At 59.4% G+C, this 17,441-nt stretch overlaps 1 protein-coding gene across 3 annotated transcripts in view; it reads right to left on the minus strand.

Moving 5' to 3' along the window:
- PEAR1 (platelet endothelial aggregation receptor 1) overlaps positions 1-17,441 on the minus strand; it is a 57,153-nt gene that overhangs the window by 1,840 nt on the left and 37,872 nt on the right. The window contains exons 6-23 of one of the 3 annotated variants that reach the window (XM_037883221.2): positions 15,387-15,633; positions 15,081-15,204; positions 14,388-14,524; positions 10,316-10,528; positions 9,614-9,788; positions 9,185-9,305; positions 8,344-8,507; positions 7,573-7,675; positions 6,426-6,572; positions 5,647-5,775; positions 5,156-5,284; positions 4,943-5,071; positions 4,088-4,216; positions 3,701-3,916; positions 3,295-3,407; positions 2,054-2,174; positions 1,204-1,266; positions 261-464 (exon numbers count right to left, since the gene is read on the minus strand). In XM_037883221.2, the coding sequence (XP_037739149.1) occupies positions 261-464; positions 1,204-1,266; positions 2,054-2,174; positions 3,295-3,407; positions 3,701-3,916; positions 4,088-4,216; positions 4,943-5,071; positions 5,156-5,284; positions 5,647-5,775; positions 6,426-6,572; positions 7,573-7,675; positions 8,344-8,507; positions 9,185-9,305; positions 9,614-9,788; positions 10,316-10,528; positions 14,388-14,524; positions 15,081-15,204; positions 15,387-15,633 (2,664 nt within the window). The remainder of the gene's footprint in view (positions 1-260; positions 465-1,203; positions 1,267-2,053; positions 2,175-3,294; positions 3,408-3,700; positions 3,917-4,087; positions 4,217-4,942; positions 5,072-5,155; positions 5,285-5,646; positions 5,776-6,425; positions 6,573-7,572; positions 7,676-8,343; positions 8,508-9,184; positions 9,306-9,613; positions 9,789-10,315; positions 10,529-14,387; positions 14,525-15,080; positions 15,205-15,386; positions 15,634-17,441) is intronic. The other 2 variants (XM_043535367.1, XM_043535368.1) reach the window with 2 other exon arrangements.

The raw sequence follows: 17,441 nt of genomic DNA on the forward strand, positions 1-17,441 counted from the left end.
TCTCCCATGCTGCATCTATTTTAAACCGTGAGCTCTTTGGGGCAGGGACTGGCTCTCACTTTGTGGGTCTGTGCAGCGCCCGGCACGATGGGGCCCCGATCTTGATGGGGGTGGCCTCTGAAATGCAAAAGCCTGGCAGTGGACAAGTACCCCCAGGTGGCATGCCACACCCTTTCCCATGTGCCATTCAGTCTCTGGCATCACTGTAAAGTGAACGGGACTGGAGAGGTCCCGCAGTCCATCGCGGTGCCGAACTCTACCTTCTGCCCTGGAGCCGGCGGCTGGCTCCTCAAAGAGCCCGATCTCAGCGTAGGACATTTCTCGCTTCACAGGGGACTTCATCTCCATGTAGCTGCCCTCCGAGGGCTTGGCCATGAGCTCGGGCAGGTCCTTGATGGTGGCGTAGGGGTTCTCACTGTTCAGCGAGCTGTTGCTGGCGCGTAGAGCCTCCTCCTTGATGTAGTCTGGAGGGTGGGTGGAAGGATGGCAAAGGGAGGGTGGGTGAATACAGGAAGTGGGAGAAGCCGGGGGGCTGGGATGCCAGTTTAGCCTGGAGGAGACGAGTTTGCTGGGCCTGTCTAGCTCCAGGCACATGGGCCGCAATCAGCGCTAACTGGGCCCCTTGTTGGCAGCCTCAGCAAAGAGGCCTAGGACTGGATGGGGCCCTACGCACCAAGCTCCCCTCTTGCCCCCAGGGCGTCCCACCTGGGCAGCATGTGCAGGGGAGGGAGCTTGTCCAGGCTGGAGCTGCTCTGGGGATACACAGAGCTTCTCCAAAGCCAGCCCAGCTTCCTCGCACCCTGTTGAGCCCCCTGCCCCACTCCCACAGCACCCCCTAGTGCCGCACTGCAACATGGGGGTCAGTGCTGCAGTAAGCACGACTCTTGCCCCTCCAGCTCCTCCCAGCCCCCACCCCCGGAAAATGAGGCCACCGGCCTGACCCGAGAGCATCTGGGGGAGGGATAGCTCAGCGGTTGGAGCATTGGCCTGCTAAACCCAGGGTTGCGAGTTCAATCCTTGAGGGGGCCGTTTAGGGATCTGGGGTAAAAATTGGGGATTGGTCCTGCTTTGAGCAGGGGGGTGGACGAGATGACCTCCTGAGGTCCCTTCCCACCCTGATAGTCTATGATCGAGAAGCCCGCGGGACCCCGTGCGCCGGGGCCCCTGGAAGCCACCCCCCCCCGAGGGAGCCGCTGTGCTCACCATTGCCGTAGTACTTCCCCAGGCTGTTGCTGTAGCTGTAGCTGCGGTCCATGGGGCCGCCCCCTGCACACGGAGGGAGACCGTGAGGCTGCTGGGCAGTCAGACCCCGGGGGTTCCCTCTAGCTCCCCAGCCTGCACTGCCCTCCTCTAGCTACAAGGGGGCTCCCTTCACGAGGCTGGGGTCTGCGTCCGCCCCCCGTCTCTGCTGCGAGAGAGATGGGGACACTGACTAGAAACTAGATGAAGGCAGCTCCCAGCCAAGGAAGGGTCTCCCCATGCAGCATCCAGGGAAGGCCCCCCACCCCCACCCCCACGGGCCCTGGCTGCTTTTCTCCCCACCAGCTTGGGGGTGGGGGTGGGGAGGGCAGTTTTGCCCTGGTTTGGGGATGAAATTTATCCAGGGCTCCAACCAAAACCGGCAGTTTGAGCTGAAATGGACCCAGGAGTCCCAGCTCCCCTTCTCCTGCTCTAATCCAGAGAGCTCACTCCACTCCCAGAGCCAGTAGAACCCAGGAGTCCTGAAGGGCCCCCCCATCTCCTTCCCCAACTACTAGGCACCACTCCCCTTCCTGAGCCAAGACTAGAACCCAGGAGTACTGAGCCCCACCCCCCACTTCCCAGTCTCCTTCTCTAACTACTAGGCATCACTCCCTTCCTAGAGATGGGAAAAGAACCCAGGAGTCCTGAGCTCCCCCATCTCCCAACTCCTAACCCCACTCACCTTCCAGCACTGGGAGTAGAAGCCATGGCCCCACCCTGTCCTGACCCCTAGACCCCACTTCCTCTCCCCACACCGTCTCCTAAAGCCCAGCCCAGCTCAGAGCTGGTGAGCCTTCGCCTCCCACCTTACCCCGCTCGCGATGCTTCAGCGCTGGCGCCCCGTGGTGCTTCCAGTCAGCAGGCAGCGAGGCGTTACAGTCCGGTCCGTAGGCCACGGTCTTTATGCTGGAGAAGTGCTGGTTGCAGGGCACCTGTGGCCGAAATAAGGGGCAGAAATCAGCAGCGTCCTACCGCCCCCTGCCCACGGGGTCCAGCTCGGCAGAGATGGGCAGCCAGCCGCCCCTTTGCCAGGCCAGGATTTCGGGAACCACAGGGTCTGTGTGTGTCCATGAAGAACCCCTTTGTTCTGGAGTGGCCCAGAGTTCAGATTGAGACAAGCGCTCGCATTAAGAGCGGATGTTTCAAAACGCTCTAAAATCCCTGCACATGCTCAGATTGTCTCGAAACCTGCTGTGCCCCATGGCACCCTGGGGTGGGGCGAGTGGGGCAAATTTGGGGTCATTTGACCCACGGGTTCCAGAGATACAGCACCCAGTATAAAGGGTTGGTCTCTACATTTGGCCTCTTCTCATCCCTTAGTTGTTTGGACACCCCTGGGGTTCAGACTACAGGACTGGTCTGCACCCAACTGTGCTTATCCAACCGGATGGGCCCTCAGCTCGGGCCCAGCGCCCGGCTCTGGGCTGGGGAAGAGACGGTTGAGTAGTTACTACAGGGTCTGTCTGGTTCTCTGAACCAGCACAAGCTGGGAAACACAGGCCAGAAAGAGAGATTTGCACAGACCCGAGGCGCCCAGCATCCGGGGCGCTGCTGGGGGACCACCAACCTGATGGCTTAGCGCAGGGGTGGGCAAACTCTTTGGCCCAAGGGCCACATCTGGGTATGGAAATTGTATGGCGGGCCCTGAATGCTCACAAAACTGGGGTTTGGGGCCAGAAATGAGGAGTTCAGGGTGTGGGAGGGGGCTCGGGGCTGGGGCAGGGGTGCGGAAAGGGGTTCAGGTTCCGGCTGGGGGTGCGGGCTCTGGGCTGGGGTTGAGGGTGCAGGAGGGTGCTCCAGGCTGGGACCAAGGGGTTCGGAGGGCAGGAGGGGGATCAGGGCTGGGGCAGGGGGTCGGGGTGTGGGGAGGGGGTCAGAGGTGCAACTATTTTTGCGGCAAATACCCAGCCCAGCCCAGCCCCGGAGAGACGCTACAGACAAGCTGTCTCCTCTCTGCCCGTCCCCAAGGGGGCTCCGTGCCTCGAGGCTCCAGAGAACAAAAAAGGCTGGGAACTTCCCCGGAGCAGTGTCACCCTGAGGGCTGGGGCTTACCTTGAGGGAGCTCGCCCTGTCCTGGCTGTTGGGGGCCGGGGAGGTCGGCACGCACCGCGACAGGGTGTGGTAGCTTGGATTGGAGTAGTAGTGGGTGTAGCTGGGTGGGACGTCTGGTCAGACACAGAAAGGGACAGACAGAGTTAGGCCAAAGGCTCTGGGAGTCCTGTCCACTAGCTGTCCCCAGGGGCTGCGCAGCGCTGGGTGCCTGTCCCCACCCTGTGCAGGCTCCGGCTGGATTCCCCTCGCGAAGCCCAGGGCGGCTGGGATCAGTACTTAGGTGTACTTTCCCCGAGAGCGGGGTGGGGGACTCCGAGCTCAGCGTCCTAGGAGGTGCCGTGCTAGCGGGAGCAGGGGGGTGACTTCGAGAGCAGAGCCCCCGCTACTGAGCGCGCCGCGCCCTCACCTGGCACCGCGTACTCCGAGCTGTCCGTCCGCCCCGTGGTGTAGGCCACGGCCAGGTGTCTGTTCTCTTTGCCCTTCTGCCAGTGCCGGTAGCACAGGAAAAACACCAGCAGCGCCAGAAGCAGGATCACCAGGACGATGATGCCAATGATCGCCCCCAGGGAGCTGTACCCCACCGGCACCGCTGGCACCATGGTGAAGGGGTGCTCGGGGCTCCCTGCACACCCAGAGGTATAATTAGATCTTCTGCCCAGAGCTGGGGACAGAACCCAGGAGTCCTAGCTCCCAGCCCCTCCCCCCGCTCTAACTACTAGACCCGCTCCCCTCCCGGAGCTGGGGACAGAACCCAGGCGTCCTGGCTCCCAGCCCCCTGCCTGGTCTCACTCACATTTCTCACACTGGGCCCCGCTCCTGCCCGGCTCGCACTGGCAGCTCCCCGTCACGTGGTGGCAGGTGGAGTTGTGGAGACACTCACAGACCTGGAGGCACCTGGGTCCAAAGGTGCCAGGGGGACACTCTGCCAGGAGCGCACAAGGGCCAAGGTTAGAATCCGTGGGGGGAAGGGGACTGGGAGGCAGGGGCATTTACACAGGATGGTTCTGGGCAAGAGGAAGGGGCAGGCCAGTCCCAGGGAGCGACTTGGAGCCATACAGCTCCGCATCCCCCCTCCTGACTGCTGGAGGAGACCAATGGTCCGTATAACCCAACATTAGAGCTGGTTGGGAAATAATCGGTGTTCCAGCAAAACGTTTTGATGAACGACAAACAAAATGTTTTGGTCAAAATTTTTTTCTTCCAAGTTTCCGGGTTTTCATCCAAAACCTGAAACCCCAAAACTCTGTGGCTGAAAAGTTATAGTTTGAGCGTCAACGGTCAGAAACAAAGTGGAAAATATTCGGAGTTTTGGCCAACATTTTAGGGGGGGTTCAGTTGCCAAAAACCCAATTTTTTTCCAGATTTCTGCTCTTCCAACGAAAGCCCGGAAAATTTAACCAGAATCGGACATTCCCCGGGGAAATTTCTGTTTTAACCCAAAAAGCCAGGGGGGTTTTGTGTAAAAAAAAAACTTGTCAATCCACTTCCCTCAAGACCCGCCCAGAAGTCCTGTGTGGGTGCAATGCTCCCCTCTGCCAGCAGTAGGCGCTGCAGGTGGCTCCCCAATGCAGTCTTGGGGCCGTTATGCAGCCCTGTGCATTCCTCGGGGTTTTCCTCTGGCTCGGCCAGGGCGGGCTCCGCGGCTTACTGGTTTCACAGTGGGTGCCGGTGTACCCGGAGGGGCACAGACATCTCCCGGTCGCCGGGTCGCACTGAGCCTTGTCCTGGCACTGGCATGCCTGGGCACAGTTCTCCCCATAGCGCCCCAGGGGGCAGCCTACAGAGAAGAAACCAAGCGGGTGAGGTCTGTATGGGGAAGGAGAAGTGTAATGCCCGGGCCCCCGCCCGCCACAGCCCGTACCTTCCGAGCAGCGTCTGCCGGTCAAGCCGGCCGGACAAGAGCAGGTCCCATCCACGGTGTTGCACAGGCCTCCGTTTGGGCACCGGCAGGTATGGCTGCAGGCCTCTCCCCACGTGCCGGGCGGGCAGGCTGCGGAGGAGAGGAGACGTCCGTCAGTCCCACTATGCACCCGGCTCTGGAAGCTGCTCTCCCCAGATGAGCTACTGAGTGTATGTGTGTGAGATCCCGTCGCCCCCTGGTGGCTGCCCAAAGAAAGGATAAGAGTCCTACTTCTGCTACCGGCTGAAGGAGATCTCCGTTAGCTCAAATGGCAGAGGCCTAAATTTTTGGGGCTGACAGAGCCTCCAGGCCCCCCAGATCATAGTCCTGGTGACCCTATTGTGTCCAGATTCCTTATAACCCCTACAAGTGCCTACCCCCCCGCAACTTATTCCCCATTGACCCGTGCGGCCCGTGAGTTGGGGCGCCCCCCGGCAGTGGATGTGACTCACGCTGTGAGCAGTCACTGCCTGTCCACCCGGGGAAGCAGTCGCAGGAGCCATCCACGAGGTGGCAGGTGGAGTGGTTGGAGCAACGGCAGGACATTGCGCACTTCTTGCCGTAACGCCCGGGCTGGCAGGCTGCGGCAAGGGAAGAAGAAATGGAAGGGGTGTGGAGGCGAGTCACGTACCAGCCCTAACCCGGCCCGGTCAGACTGCTGCTCGTGTGAAACAAGTTTGCTGGGTCTTAGCCCAGATCCTGATGGGGACCAGGCAAAGCCACCCAATCAGTGCTGACCGACCCTGTTGATGCGCAGCCTTAGCAGAAGGGCCCAAACGGGCCCATGGAGACAGAACTCCTTGCTGCCCGCTAGAGCGAACAGGTCACGGGGACACATGGGCTGGTGTGTTCTCATGTGGATTTCTTATTGGGGGTTTGCCCCCGACACGTATCCATCTCCCCGAACCCTGGCCAGCTCCACTGGGGGCCTGGGATGCCCGTGCAGTGGCCTCTGACCCTGCCCGCTGCACCCGAACCAGCCCTTGGGGTGGGTGGGGGGGCAGGCTCGAAAGGAGGATGCCAGTGCCAGCTCGCGGGCTGGTCCCACCTGGGGTTTGCACAATGGACTTTGCTCTGCTCTGGCATTGGACGGAGCCAGGCGCTCGCCCCGCCAGGAGAGGACAGCTCCCCCAGGGCTGGGCAATGCAGGAGCAGGACCCCCTTGCCCCCCCCACACACACCCCCCAGCCCGCTGGCTCCGAGCGTCATCCTCGGTCGGCACGGCACTTACGGCGCTGGCAGGCGGGGCCGCGGTACCCGGGCGTGCAGCTGCAGCTCCCGTCCTCCGAGGAGCAGGCAGCTCCGTTCTTGCAGACGCAAGGCTGGCTGCAGTTCCGCCCCCAGAAGCCGTCGTCACAGACCAGGTTGCAGCGGGGCCCTGGGGTGGCAAGGAAAGGAACAGGGTGCTCTTAGTGGGGACCCCTCCTCACCAGGCAGCTGGGGGGGGCAGACAGGTCCCAGCGCCAACCCAGTCACCTGCGTGGAGAAATAAAACTTCTCGCATCCCAGGTGGTCAGGAATGCCATTGTCACTGTCCACAGCTTCCCTGTCGGTCGAGTGAATCACCGCACAGCTCCCTGCAGGCCCTATGGTCTCCCAGCCCAATGCTGACCCAGAAACTGCCCTCTTTGAGGCTGCGCTCCCATCACTCAGACTCCAGTTAGCTCCTTATAACTCCAGCGCAGCCCCCAACTCGAGTCTCGTCCACACACACACACGAACCCTTCGCTCCAGTGAGGGCAGGTTCTTAACTCGAACTGGCCGGCCCGTCAGCAGGCACCAGCTGGCACGGCTCGAGTCCTGCTATTCCCCCAAAGCTTGCCAGAATTCCCGCTGGGCCACATGTCCCTGCCATCTGGCTGGGAAGGAAACCTCGCGAACTTGAGCCAAGTGTAACCTGCAGGGAGGACGGCTCGGAGAGGTGTGAACCGCCCTCCTTCCCCTCAGGGAGGAGTTCTTGCCGGGCAGTTTGCCAAGACCGGAGCAGGAGCCAGTCTGGCTCTCTTTGATGCCCTGCGGGGGTGGCGTTTGGGCAAGCACCAGCACTTTATTTCGCCCTCGGTCCAGGAGGTGCCCCACTGAGTCCAGCCACGCCCCACTAAAGGGGAACAGGCCTCACGCCGATATATCCTGGACCTCTGCACAATTCACTGTGAGCTGTGCTTCCTTCAGGCATGTCAAGTCCTGTGGGAGGAGCTTATGTTGTGGGTGGAGCCTGGAAGAGTACCGCCCCCTTCCTTCCCTGAACTAGCCAGGCTCATAAGAGCTGTGTGTTGAGCTGGCAGTGATGCCAAGGGGCTCCCTGGATGCCATCATGGACAGAGACAGAGTCCTCCCGTCCCCTCCCCAGATCCCTGCCTCCCACCTGGCCGCCTCACCTGTCCATCCCGGCAGGCAGCGGCACTGTCCCGTGACGGGGGAGCAGCCGTCCGCGTGGCTGCAGTCACAGAGACTGCTGCAGCCGGGTCCGTAGGCACCGTTCTGTTAGCGAGAGGGGGATGCAACCGGAGTCAGTGGCACTGGGATGGGATTGGGGTGGGTGATTTTAACCCAGAACCCTTCCTGGTCCCATCCCACCGGTGCATGGGTCTAACCCCACCACAAGCCTCCCCGGTCTGACCCCCACCCCCACCCTGCTGGTGCATACAATCTAACCTATTCCCACTCCGCCCTGCCGGTGCCCACGGTCTAACCCACGCCTCCCCTGCTCCACAAAAGCACATGGTCTAATCCATAACCCCACTCCCAAACCAGCCCCCTCTCCATCGCCATTAAATCACCCAGCCCCTTTCCCAGGCTGGGCCAGCACGTGACTTTCCCAATCAATTTGTTAGCCCATTGTTGCAAGTATTTTGTCCAGTGGGACAATCACAGACAGCCGAGATCCCGGCTCACGCGCGGGCACCGAGTGGGCAGCGGGCACCGTTAGAGGCACCCGGCATCCCATCTTGCCAGCCGCTGGCTGGACCTTGCTCTGCATGGGGTGCATGGCAGCACCTGGGGGGCGTCCCAGGGCTTGATGCAAAGACCATGGAAATGGGCATCAATGAACGTAGGATCAGGTCCTTCCATGTCAGCTGGGATGGCCATAAAGGGCGCAGAGGCTCCCGGGAGCGGGAAGCGGCTGGTCCAAGGGGGTGGGAACATACCGCGCACGGCTCCTGGCACCGGCTGCCATGCCAGCCAGCAGCGCAGGAGCACACCCCGCTGACAGGGCTGCAGGCGGCACCGTTGGTGCACCGGCAGGTCTCGTTGCACCCAAGGCCCCAGGTGCCGGTGGGGCAGGGGCTGGAACAATCCCCTCCGTGCCAACCTGCAGAGGGGAGGAGAAGGGCGGAGAGGTTGGCAGGCAGATCGACGGGAACTTGGAATCGGAGCGCTTGGGAAATCCAGGCAGCTCAAAGGGTGGAGAAGTAAGGCAGCATGGGGGCAATGCCATGCCCAGGCAATAGCCCCTATGGGGGCTATATTGTCCCACAGCCAGATGTGTCCAGGTGTTAGAGGAGAGCGAAGGAACCTGGAAGGAACCTGCTCTCAGCCATGGCTCCAGCCTGAGGGTGTCCGGCACCACTCACATCTGGGCGCCCCACCTCGCGGCTGCGTGCCGTGGCTCCGGCGGGGTCTCCAGGCTGTGTGGACCACACCCGCTGGGAGAGGTCGCCCGTGGAAGGAGTGGCCTGGGTCGTCCCGCCAGACCCCAAGCCTGGCGGAGGGTTCGTGCCGGGAGTTAAGCCAGGGGAGGGGTAACCTGGGCTGGTTCCAGCCGGCCCCCACCCACATCCAGAGCCAGGGAGCCGGGGCGGAGAAGGATATTCACAAGGCCCTTCCGGAGTGAACTTAAAAGGGCTCCCACAGCCCTTGCAGAGAACGGTCTCCCACCTCCCAGCCCTGTCTGGGGGCACAGCTAGAGCCCCCCCGGGGTGGGGGGAGGGGAGCCAGGGCCGTGCCCTCCGTCGTGAGCAATCCCAGGGGCTCCCGCCTGCACCCTACCTTCTTTGCAGACGCAGGTGCCATCAATGGGGGAGCAGGCAAAGGCGTTCTTGCAGGCGCACTGCATGGAGCAGTTCACCCCGTAGGTGTCGGCAGGGCAGTGGCTGGAGCAATGCTCCCCCTGCAAACACAAGGAGACAATGAGGGGGTGGGGGGCAGCGTCCAAATCTCCCACCCAGAGGCGAGTAGCCGTAATACTGTGTGTTGCTACAAAGACAACCGCCTAAGCATCACAAAGTTATCCCTGCTCTAATCACTAGATCCCCCCCCCGTCCCCTCCCAGGGTCAGGAATAGAACCCAGCAGGAGTCCTGACACCCAGTCCTCTGCTCTAACCACTAGACAACTCTCCCTCTCTCAATCCCCATAATTACCAAGACATTAACCGCCTTGTTTCCCGGTGTCTCCGCAGTCCGGGCCCCTGACTCACCGTGTACCCTGGGGCACAGTGGCAGAGCCCCGTGGTGCCATCACACGTCCCTCCGTTCAGACAGAGGCAGGGCTCCTGGCAGTTGGCCCCATAGTATCCGTGGGGGCAGGTCTCGTTGCAGTGCAGGCCCGCCCAGCCCGGTTTGCAGGTGCATTCTCCGCTCATGGGGTGGCAGCTGGGCCCCGGGGGGGGGGGGGGGGGGGGGAGAGAAACACGTGCCCATCAGAACGCCCCCGCGAAGCAGCTGGGGCGGGTTTGTGCCAATCCTGCAGGGCTGGCCCTTTCCCTGAGAGCTGCAGGGGCTGCATTGCCACTGTGTCAAGGGGTTGCGGGCATCCCAAGCCGGACACCCCATGCGTGTGCCCGCTCGGTGGCTCCTGGGTAGAACATGCATGTTCTGGATCCGGGCCCTTTGCACCCCCAGAGCCTGGATCCCGGGGGTGATTCCCCTGCCCGCTGCTCCTGCAAATGGGAATCCTGCATTCCAGCACTGGGGGGCATTGGCAGGATGGTGCCATGTTATTCCCCTTATGCCCCGCAGAGGGCAGCAAACCCACAGGACTGGAAATAGGGACCATATTCCCCCTCCCCTGTAACTATTAACCCCTAAGGCGCTGGCATGTTCCAGGTGCCCACATGCATGAGCGGCTGGGGCGAGGGCCCGCTCAGGTGGCTGCCGGCGGAGTCCCTCCCCGCCCCTACCTTTGGCTGTGCTGGGGGCTGCAGAGGCAGGGCAGGTGGCAGGCCAAGCCATAGAGGCCGTCCAGGCACTTGCGCTCCTCGCAGCGCGTCCCGAGGAAGCCGGCCTCACACAGGCAAGCCCCGTTGATATGGAAGCAGCGGCCCCCGTTGGCACAGTCGCATGGCTGGCCGCAGTCCTGGCCGTATTTGCCGATGGGGCACTCCTCCCGGCACCTGTTCGGGAACGGGCGGGGAGGAAGGGGGAGAGAAGGACATGCCCCCATGGTCAGACCCAGGGCAAGTCCAACGCGAAGGAGAGGAGAGCCAGCCGGTGCTGGGGTGAGCAGACAGGGGTCGCTGTCCCTCTGCAGGCTGGTATCTCTCACCTGCTCAATCCGGGTGTCCCCTGTAGGCTGAGGCCGCCAAACTCATTCCATGCAAGACCCTGGGAAATGTTGAGGACCCTCCCACCAGCTGCTCAGCAGGGCGCTCCCAGCATGGGGCCTGCTGCACAAGGAAGCTATTCCCCTATCTGCCTCGTGAGGGCGCCCGGGGAGGACACCCTGCACAGCCTTTCAGGCGGCAGCTGGCCATCTTAGCCGGTTGTGTCTCATTGCTCAGCGGCTGGATTTAACCTACAGGGGCCATGTCTGCACCAGGGGTGGGCGCACCACGGTCGCTGCATCGGCGCACACTCCTTGTGCGGGCCAGCTGCACCAGGGTAAACCCTGGCTCACACGTGGGCTGCGTGTCCACGTGAGGGGCTTGCGCTGGTGCAAAAATCCCCAGGCTCACGACTGTGAATGAAACCTTCAGTGCAAGCCCAGAGCAGGGCAGGGATGGGGTTCTACCAGCCAGGCCTGGCTGTTTATTTAGGCAATAACAACACGACTGTCCTAAAGTGCCGCTCAGCGGAGGGGCTCAAAGCCTTTGCCAAAGGATCATCATTTTAAAAATGGGGAAACTGAGGCACAAGTGCTTTGCCCAGGGTCACACATTAAGTCTATGGGAGAGTCCTGGCTCTGACCACTAGACCCCATTCCTTTCCTGAGCAGGGAATAGAACCCAGAAGTTCTGATTCCTAGTCCCCCTTGCTCTAATAGACCACATCCCCTCCCAGTACTAGGGAAAGAACTCAGGAGCCTGGATTCCCACTCCCTTAATCTAACCTCTAGATCACAAGACTTCTTTCAGTTAAAACACCAACAAAACCCTTTCCTAGGGATCCATGTAGTGCTGGTCACTTCTGTTTGACTCTGGGTTTATTTTTTCCTCTCCATTGTTTGTGACACCAGCTTAAAAGCTGGAAAAACCCCTTGTTTCCTTCTCCCTTCCATGTGGAAAACTCCGACTGATTTCCCTCCTCACCCTGGCCCAGCTGCTATTTACTTCCCTGCAGCACAGCTGGGGAGATCATCCCTCACTCCAGCGTTGAACTGGCGCTCCCCCAGCTGGCAGGGCACCTCCTGTGCCGTAAGCCAGCCAAAAATCGGCACAGCCAGGCAGACAACATATTGCTTGGAGTATTATATGCAGGCATTACGGTAACAGTGGCCATTCATGCGGTGCATTACATTACAAGCATTACGGTAGCAGTAAGCACCGTATATACACTTAGCAAAAGACAGTCCCTGTCCCAAACAGCTTCCTTCTCAATAGACAGGACAAAGGGTGGGAGGGGAAACTGAGGCACAGAGAGGGGTGAGGACATGCCAAAGTCACATGGCAGAGCTGGGGATAAAATCAGAAGCCTCATTCTCAGTAAGGCCCTTTACACCACGCTGGCAGCGTAAAACAGCCTTAAAGCGGGGGAAATTTCAGTGACACGCATTTTAAGGCCCCTTTACATGGGCAGAGCCGCATAAAGGGGCCCTGGCGTAACTGAGAAGGAGGGTCCAGGTCTCCTAAGTCCCAATCCAGTGCTCGATCCATCAGTCCACACTGCTTTTAGTGGATTGCAAAGTGCTAGGATTGCATGCACTTCGGCTCGTAACCCCTCCCCGCGCACACACGTTAACACAAGAGTGTGCGAGTCCAGGAGCTGGTGCATGGGTGGGTTGACATGGAAGGGTGTGAGGGACAGGGCGTTGGCGCATGTGTGTGTTTGAAAGCCCCTGAGGGAGGCTGCGTGGGACACGGACAGAGGGGACTACGCATTCACAGCTATGAGGGAAGTGGATATCAAGTGGCCGCAGTGAGAAGTCCGGGGGTCGTCAGACAGGAGCAAAGTAGTGAGGGGCCCGCCCCACTCCAAGCTCGCCTGTAATTCAGGCACCGAGCCTGTGTGAGGGTGAGGCCTTATCTACACTTAAAAACTTCGCTGCTTTAACTAGATCAGTACAGTTAACCGGGTACAACACTCCCAATATGGATGCAATTATAATCAGCATGAAGGTGTTTATACTGATAACGCTTACTCTGGTTTGGGAATTAAAATAAGCTATTCTAGGGTAAGGCATCTTTACACTGGTATAACTGAGTCCATAGTGGTAGCACTGTTTTGGCAAAAACCCCACAACCCACCTTGCTAATTGACTTCAGACTATGCAAAAGGGACCCCTGTGATCCTCCAGTCCAACACCCTGCGTAGCACAAGCCAGAGAACGGCCCTGAATGAACTCCTGTGTGAACTCCAGCCAATCTAGATTTAACAGCCGCCCGGGATGGAGAATCCCCGCACAGCCCTTGGTAAATTATACCAGTAAAAATGTGAAGAAGCGTAGCAGGTGTGCGTACGACGGTTTGTCTACACAAAGAAATTCTGCAATTGCTCCCTGTGTGGACACTCTGTTCCGGAATAAGAGTGCCTTTTAAAATCGACCTAACGCCGCTAAATTCAACCTAACCCCGTAGCGTAGACCAGGCCTGAGTTGGCTTGATCCACTTTGGAAACGGATTAAGTTCAACTGGAAAAAATCATTCTTACACCTGGTCTACACTTAAAAGTTAGGTCAACATAGCTACACCGCTCAGGGGTGTGCAAAATTCACCCCCCCGAACCGCTGTAGTTAAATTGACCTCACTCCAGGTGTAGACACAGCTAGATCAATGGAAGACTCATCCGATGGCCCAGCTACCGCCGCTTGGAGAAGTGGACCGACTACAGGGATTGCTGCAGGAAGCGTCTACGCTTGGGCGCCGAACAGTCGCTCTGCACCCTGAGTAGACACGTGGCCTCACTTCGAGGTGGTCGAAAATTTTGCGTCTAAGCAGCTTTCTGTCAGAAAACGCCCCTTTGACAAAACCCATTGCTTTCACCAAACCGTGTCAATGTCAACAACATTTTGGAAAACAAACTGGAAAAATGATTTTGAAAACGCTGAAATGTCCCATTTTGACATTTCCGGGACGGAAAGTTTTGATTTTTCATATTGAAACGACCTTTCCTTTCCAAAGGTGCTTTATTTGATATGAATTATTTTATGCACAAAATAAAAAATGGTCAAAACGTTTGTGTTGAATTTCATTTCGCAAAAAAATGTCGAAATGTTGGCTTCTTATTCCAATTTCAGGTGCTTTTTTGTTACAACCTTGACATGTTTTTACAGGATGAAAAATCAGTTTGCCAAGCAGCTCTACTCTTAATCCAGATTAAAAGTGTCCACACAGGGAATTACTCCAGAATAGCTACAGATTACACTTTAAATTCCAGCCCTAACTTAATCCAGATTGCAAAAAGAAAAGGAGTACTTGTGGCACCTTAGAGACTAACCAATTTATTTGAGCATGAGCTTTCGTGAGCTACAGCTCACTTCATCAGAAGTGAGCTGTAGCTCACGAAAGCTCATGCTCAAATAAATTGGTTAGTCTCTAAGGTGCCACAAGTACTCCTTTTCTTTTCGTGAATACAGACTAACACGGCTGTTACTCTTAATCCAGATTAACTCCCCTGTGTAGACAAACCCTGAAAACATGTGTGAATCACAGAGGGGCGGCTTTAGGCGAGCAGGAGACCATGTGACTGAGGTTTCTAGCTAGGCCTCACCGATTGAGGAATCTCCCTCTAAGCCATGCCAGTTGCTAGCCCCCGACACGGACGTGGTTCTTTCCATGGCACGGCCCCCACCCCATCGCTCTGCCAGACCGCACTCACCGCTCTCCGGTGTAGCCCAGAGCGCACTGGCAACGCCCAGTGACTGGGTCGCACACCCCTTTGTTGTGGCATTGGCACTCCCCCAGGCAGCCTGAGCCGTACCACCCTTGGGGGCACGGGACGGAGCAGATGGCGCCCTGCAGACAACGGAACAGCAGTGTCAGGGAAATGCCCTCTCTGGGAAAGCCAGGGGATGGGGTGGGATGCTCGCACCACGGAGCCTGATCTCCCCCTTCCCCCGCAATTTGAAGGGATGGTCCCTGCTCAGTGCCCCCCAGACCACCCCAAGCCTGAATGCGGCCACGGGTCAGCAGCGCGTGTGGGAGCGGGAAAGGCTCACGGCCCATTTCTCGCCCTGCTGGGGGCATCTCACAGCCCCGAGGAGGCTGAATGGAGAGCGAGGCTCACGCCGCCAGGGCCGGACCATCCGGAGACCCCACGGCAACATGACGGTGCCAGAGGCAGCTCCACCCCACGCCGATGCACAGAGCCAGCTCAAGGCCCACTCCAGGCCGGCGGGGTCCCATGCGTGTGAGGGCCGGGGCACAGATGGGGCAGCGATCGGGGGACGAGTCCAAACCAAAGGGGGCAGGATCCCTCTGCCCCCAGTTTGTCCCGGCCTGATCCTTTGCTCTCCAGAGGTCGGATGGGCCTGGGTTTGAATCCCCCCCGTATCCCCCCCCAAATACGTACCATCCATCCTGGAGGACAGACGCAGCGGGTGGTGTTTGGGGGGTGGCAGATGCCCCCGTTCTGGCAGGGGCAGTGAGCCGGGCAATGCAGCCCGTCCGAGCCATTGAGGCACAGGAGCTCGCAGCTGGAAGGACAGGGAGAAAGGGGTGAGGGAGACGGACCCAGAGTCTTCTCTCTCTCGCCAGAGGCCAAAGAAATCCCACCTTGTGGCTGGGTCGGAATCGGCGCCCCCCAGAGGGGAAAGGTCCCCCAATCCCATTCCCACCCTCCCACTGCCCAGGCCAGCCAACCATTCCCCGCACTCACTAGGCGCCTGTGAATCCCGGCTGGCACAGACATGCCCCGGTCTCTCGATGGCACTTGGCCCCGTTCTTGCAGGGGCAATCCAGCTGGCAGCCCTTCCCGTAGGTGCGTGGGTCGCAGGGGTCTTTGCACACGGGATCCTTGTACCCGGGCAAGCAGACACAGGCTCCAGTGAGGGGGTCACAAGCTCCCCCATCGCCGCACTGGCAAGCGTTCTCGCAGCGGGGCCCCCAGGACCGGGCATCACACACTGGAAGAAGGAAGGGACTGTTGTAGCATTGACAACCCCTTTGCCCTTCTGCAGACAATCTCTAAGCACATCCTAGACCCTGGTGAATGAAGCCCTGCAATAGCCCTGGGAAGAAGGGTCAGAGTTTCGGCCCCATTTTACAGGTAGGGAAACTGAGGCACAGAGATGGGACATGCCATCCCAAGAGTCAGAAATAGCGCTCAGGAGTCCTGGCTTCCTGTCGCCTGCTCTAAGCACTCTACCCGCCCCCCCGTCAGAGCTAGGAATAGAACCCAGGAGTCCCGATTCCCAGGCCCTGCTATTCTAACCACTAGCCTCCCCTCCCAGAGCTGGGAACAGAATCCAGGCGTCCTGACTCCCAGTCCTGCCCACTCTCACCCATTAGACCCTGCTGCTTTCCATGAAACAGATTGCTCAGTTAATGAGGGCTTAATCGTTATTGCGTCTTTCAAACCATTTCCTAGTTATTTGTCCGGAAGCTGCCACATGGAAAAATTTGCTTGATTGTTTTAAGTGGTGGCATTATTCAGCAGGAGACAAGGGGCGGTCACTCGGGTTAAGGGGAGGGAATTTAACCAGGGATGGTTTACTCTGAATCCGGGGAAATCTTCCTAAGGAAGACGGATCAGAACAGTCTTGCCAAGGGGTGGGATGAGACCCCCATGCCTCAGATTTCAAGATTATCCGCCACCAAGTCTAACTGGACAAGCCCTTGGGATCATTTCAGACCCCTGGCGATTTCGGGGGGCACCCAACACAAGACCCCTTAAAGCTACCTGACCGCCAGAGGGCGCGGGGCCCTTTCCCCAGATCCAGCCGCTTTTAAAGGCATTGCAAGTTGAGTCTCCCACCCCCCCACAAAAAAGCTAGGTGCTTTCTAAACTCTTGGGCATCAGCTGTTAGCAAAAGGCCCCTGGTCCTGCGCCCCCTCCAATTCCCCCTGATGCAGGGGCTTGGGGGCTGCTGTTTGGGAAGAGTGGCATGAATAGCTGGAAAGAAAGCAAGCCATAGCAGACAGAGTGACTCAGTGGGGGTTTTGCTCACAGCTGGATGCCCCTCGCTGAGGGTACCCTGAGCAACCCCCTCCCCTCCCGTCTGGGCCATGGGCTGGGGCCCACTCCCAAGCATTCCCTATGCAGCCAGTGACCCCCAGCTCCCGGGAGCCGCCCCTGGTGCGTGGGAACCCATTGCCTCGGGCTCCTGGGCCCTGGGGAAGGACAGAGCCGCTCAGCAGCCGGAGTCTGGGTTTAATTTGGCTGTAGGTGGAGGGGGAAGCGGAGGCCCCACACGCCCTGGGCCCAGACCAGGATGCCAAGGGGCTGAGGAGGGGCCAGGGCTGGCCAGGCGGGATCCTGCCTTAGCACGAATACCTACAGTGCCTGGCTCACGCCAGCACGTGGCATGCTGATGGCTGGCCTTCCCCCTCAGGTGTGTCCCCTAAATCCTAGCCCACCCACCATCTCCCCCCTCAAAACCCCCTGATCCCCTCCCCCTCCCTCCGTAGCCTTTCCTCCCTCAGCCTCTCCCCCATAACCCCTCCTCCCTCATTCCATAACACCCCAATTGCTCACCCCATACCGCCCCCCACCTCTCTGCCCCTCTCCCTCTCACCATAGCTCTCCTCTGCCACTTTCCGCATTGTCAGTCCAAAGCCAGGGCCCACCCCCAGAACCCCACATCGACTAGCGGTCACCCCAGCGCCTGCTGCCTCTGGCCGGCCAGCTCACACTCGCTAATGGTGTCTGCAAGTGACAACTCCCCCACCCTCAAATCACCGGCCAGGCTCCTGGGGGCAGAGCCACCCCCTT

Source organism: Chelonia mydas, chromosome 24, assembly GCF_015237465.2.
Source record: "Chelonia mydas isolate rCheMyd1 chromosome 24, rCheMyd1.pri.v2, whole genome shotgun sequence".
Lineage (NCBI taxonomy): Eukaryota > Metazoa > Chordata > Testudines > Cheloniidae > Chelonia > Chelonia mydas.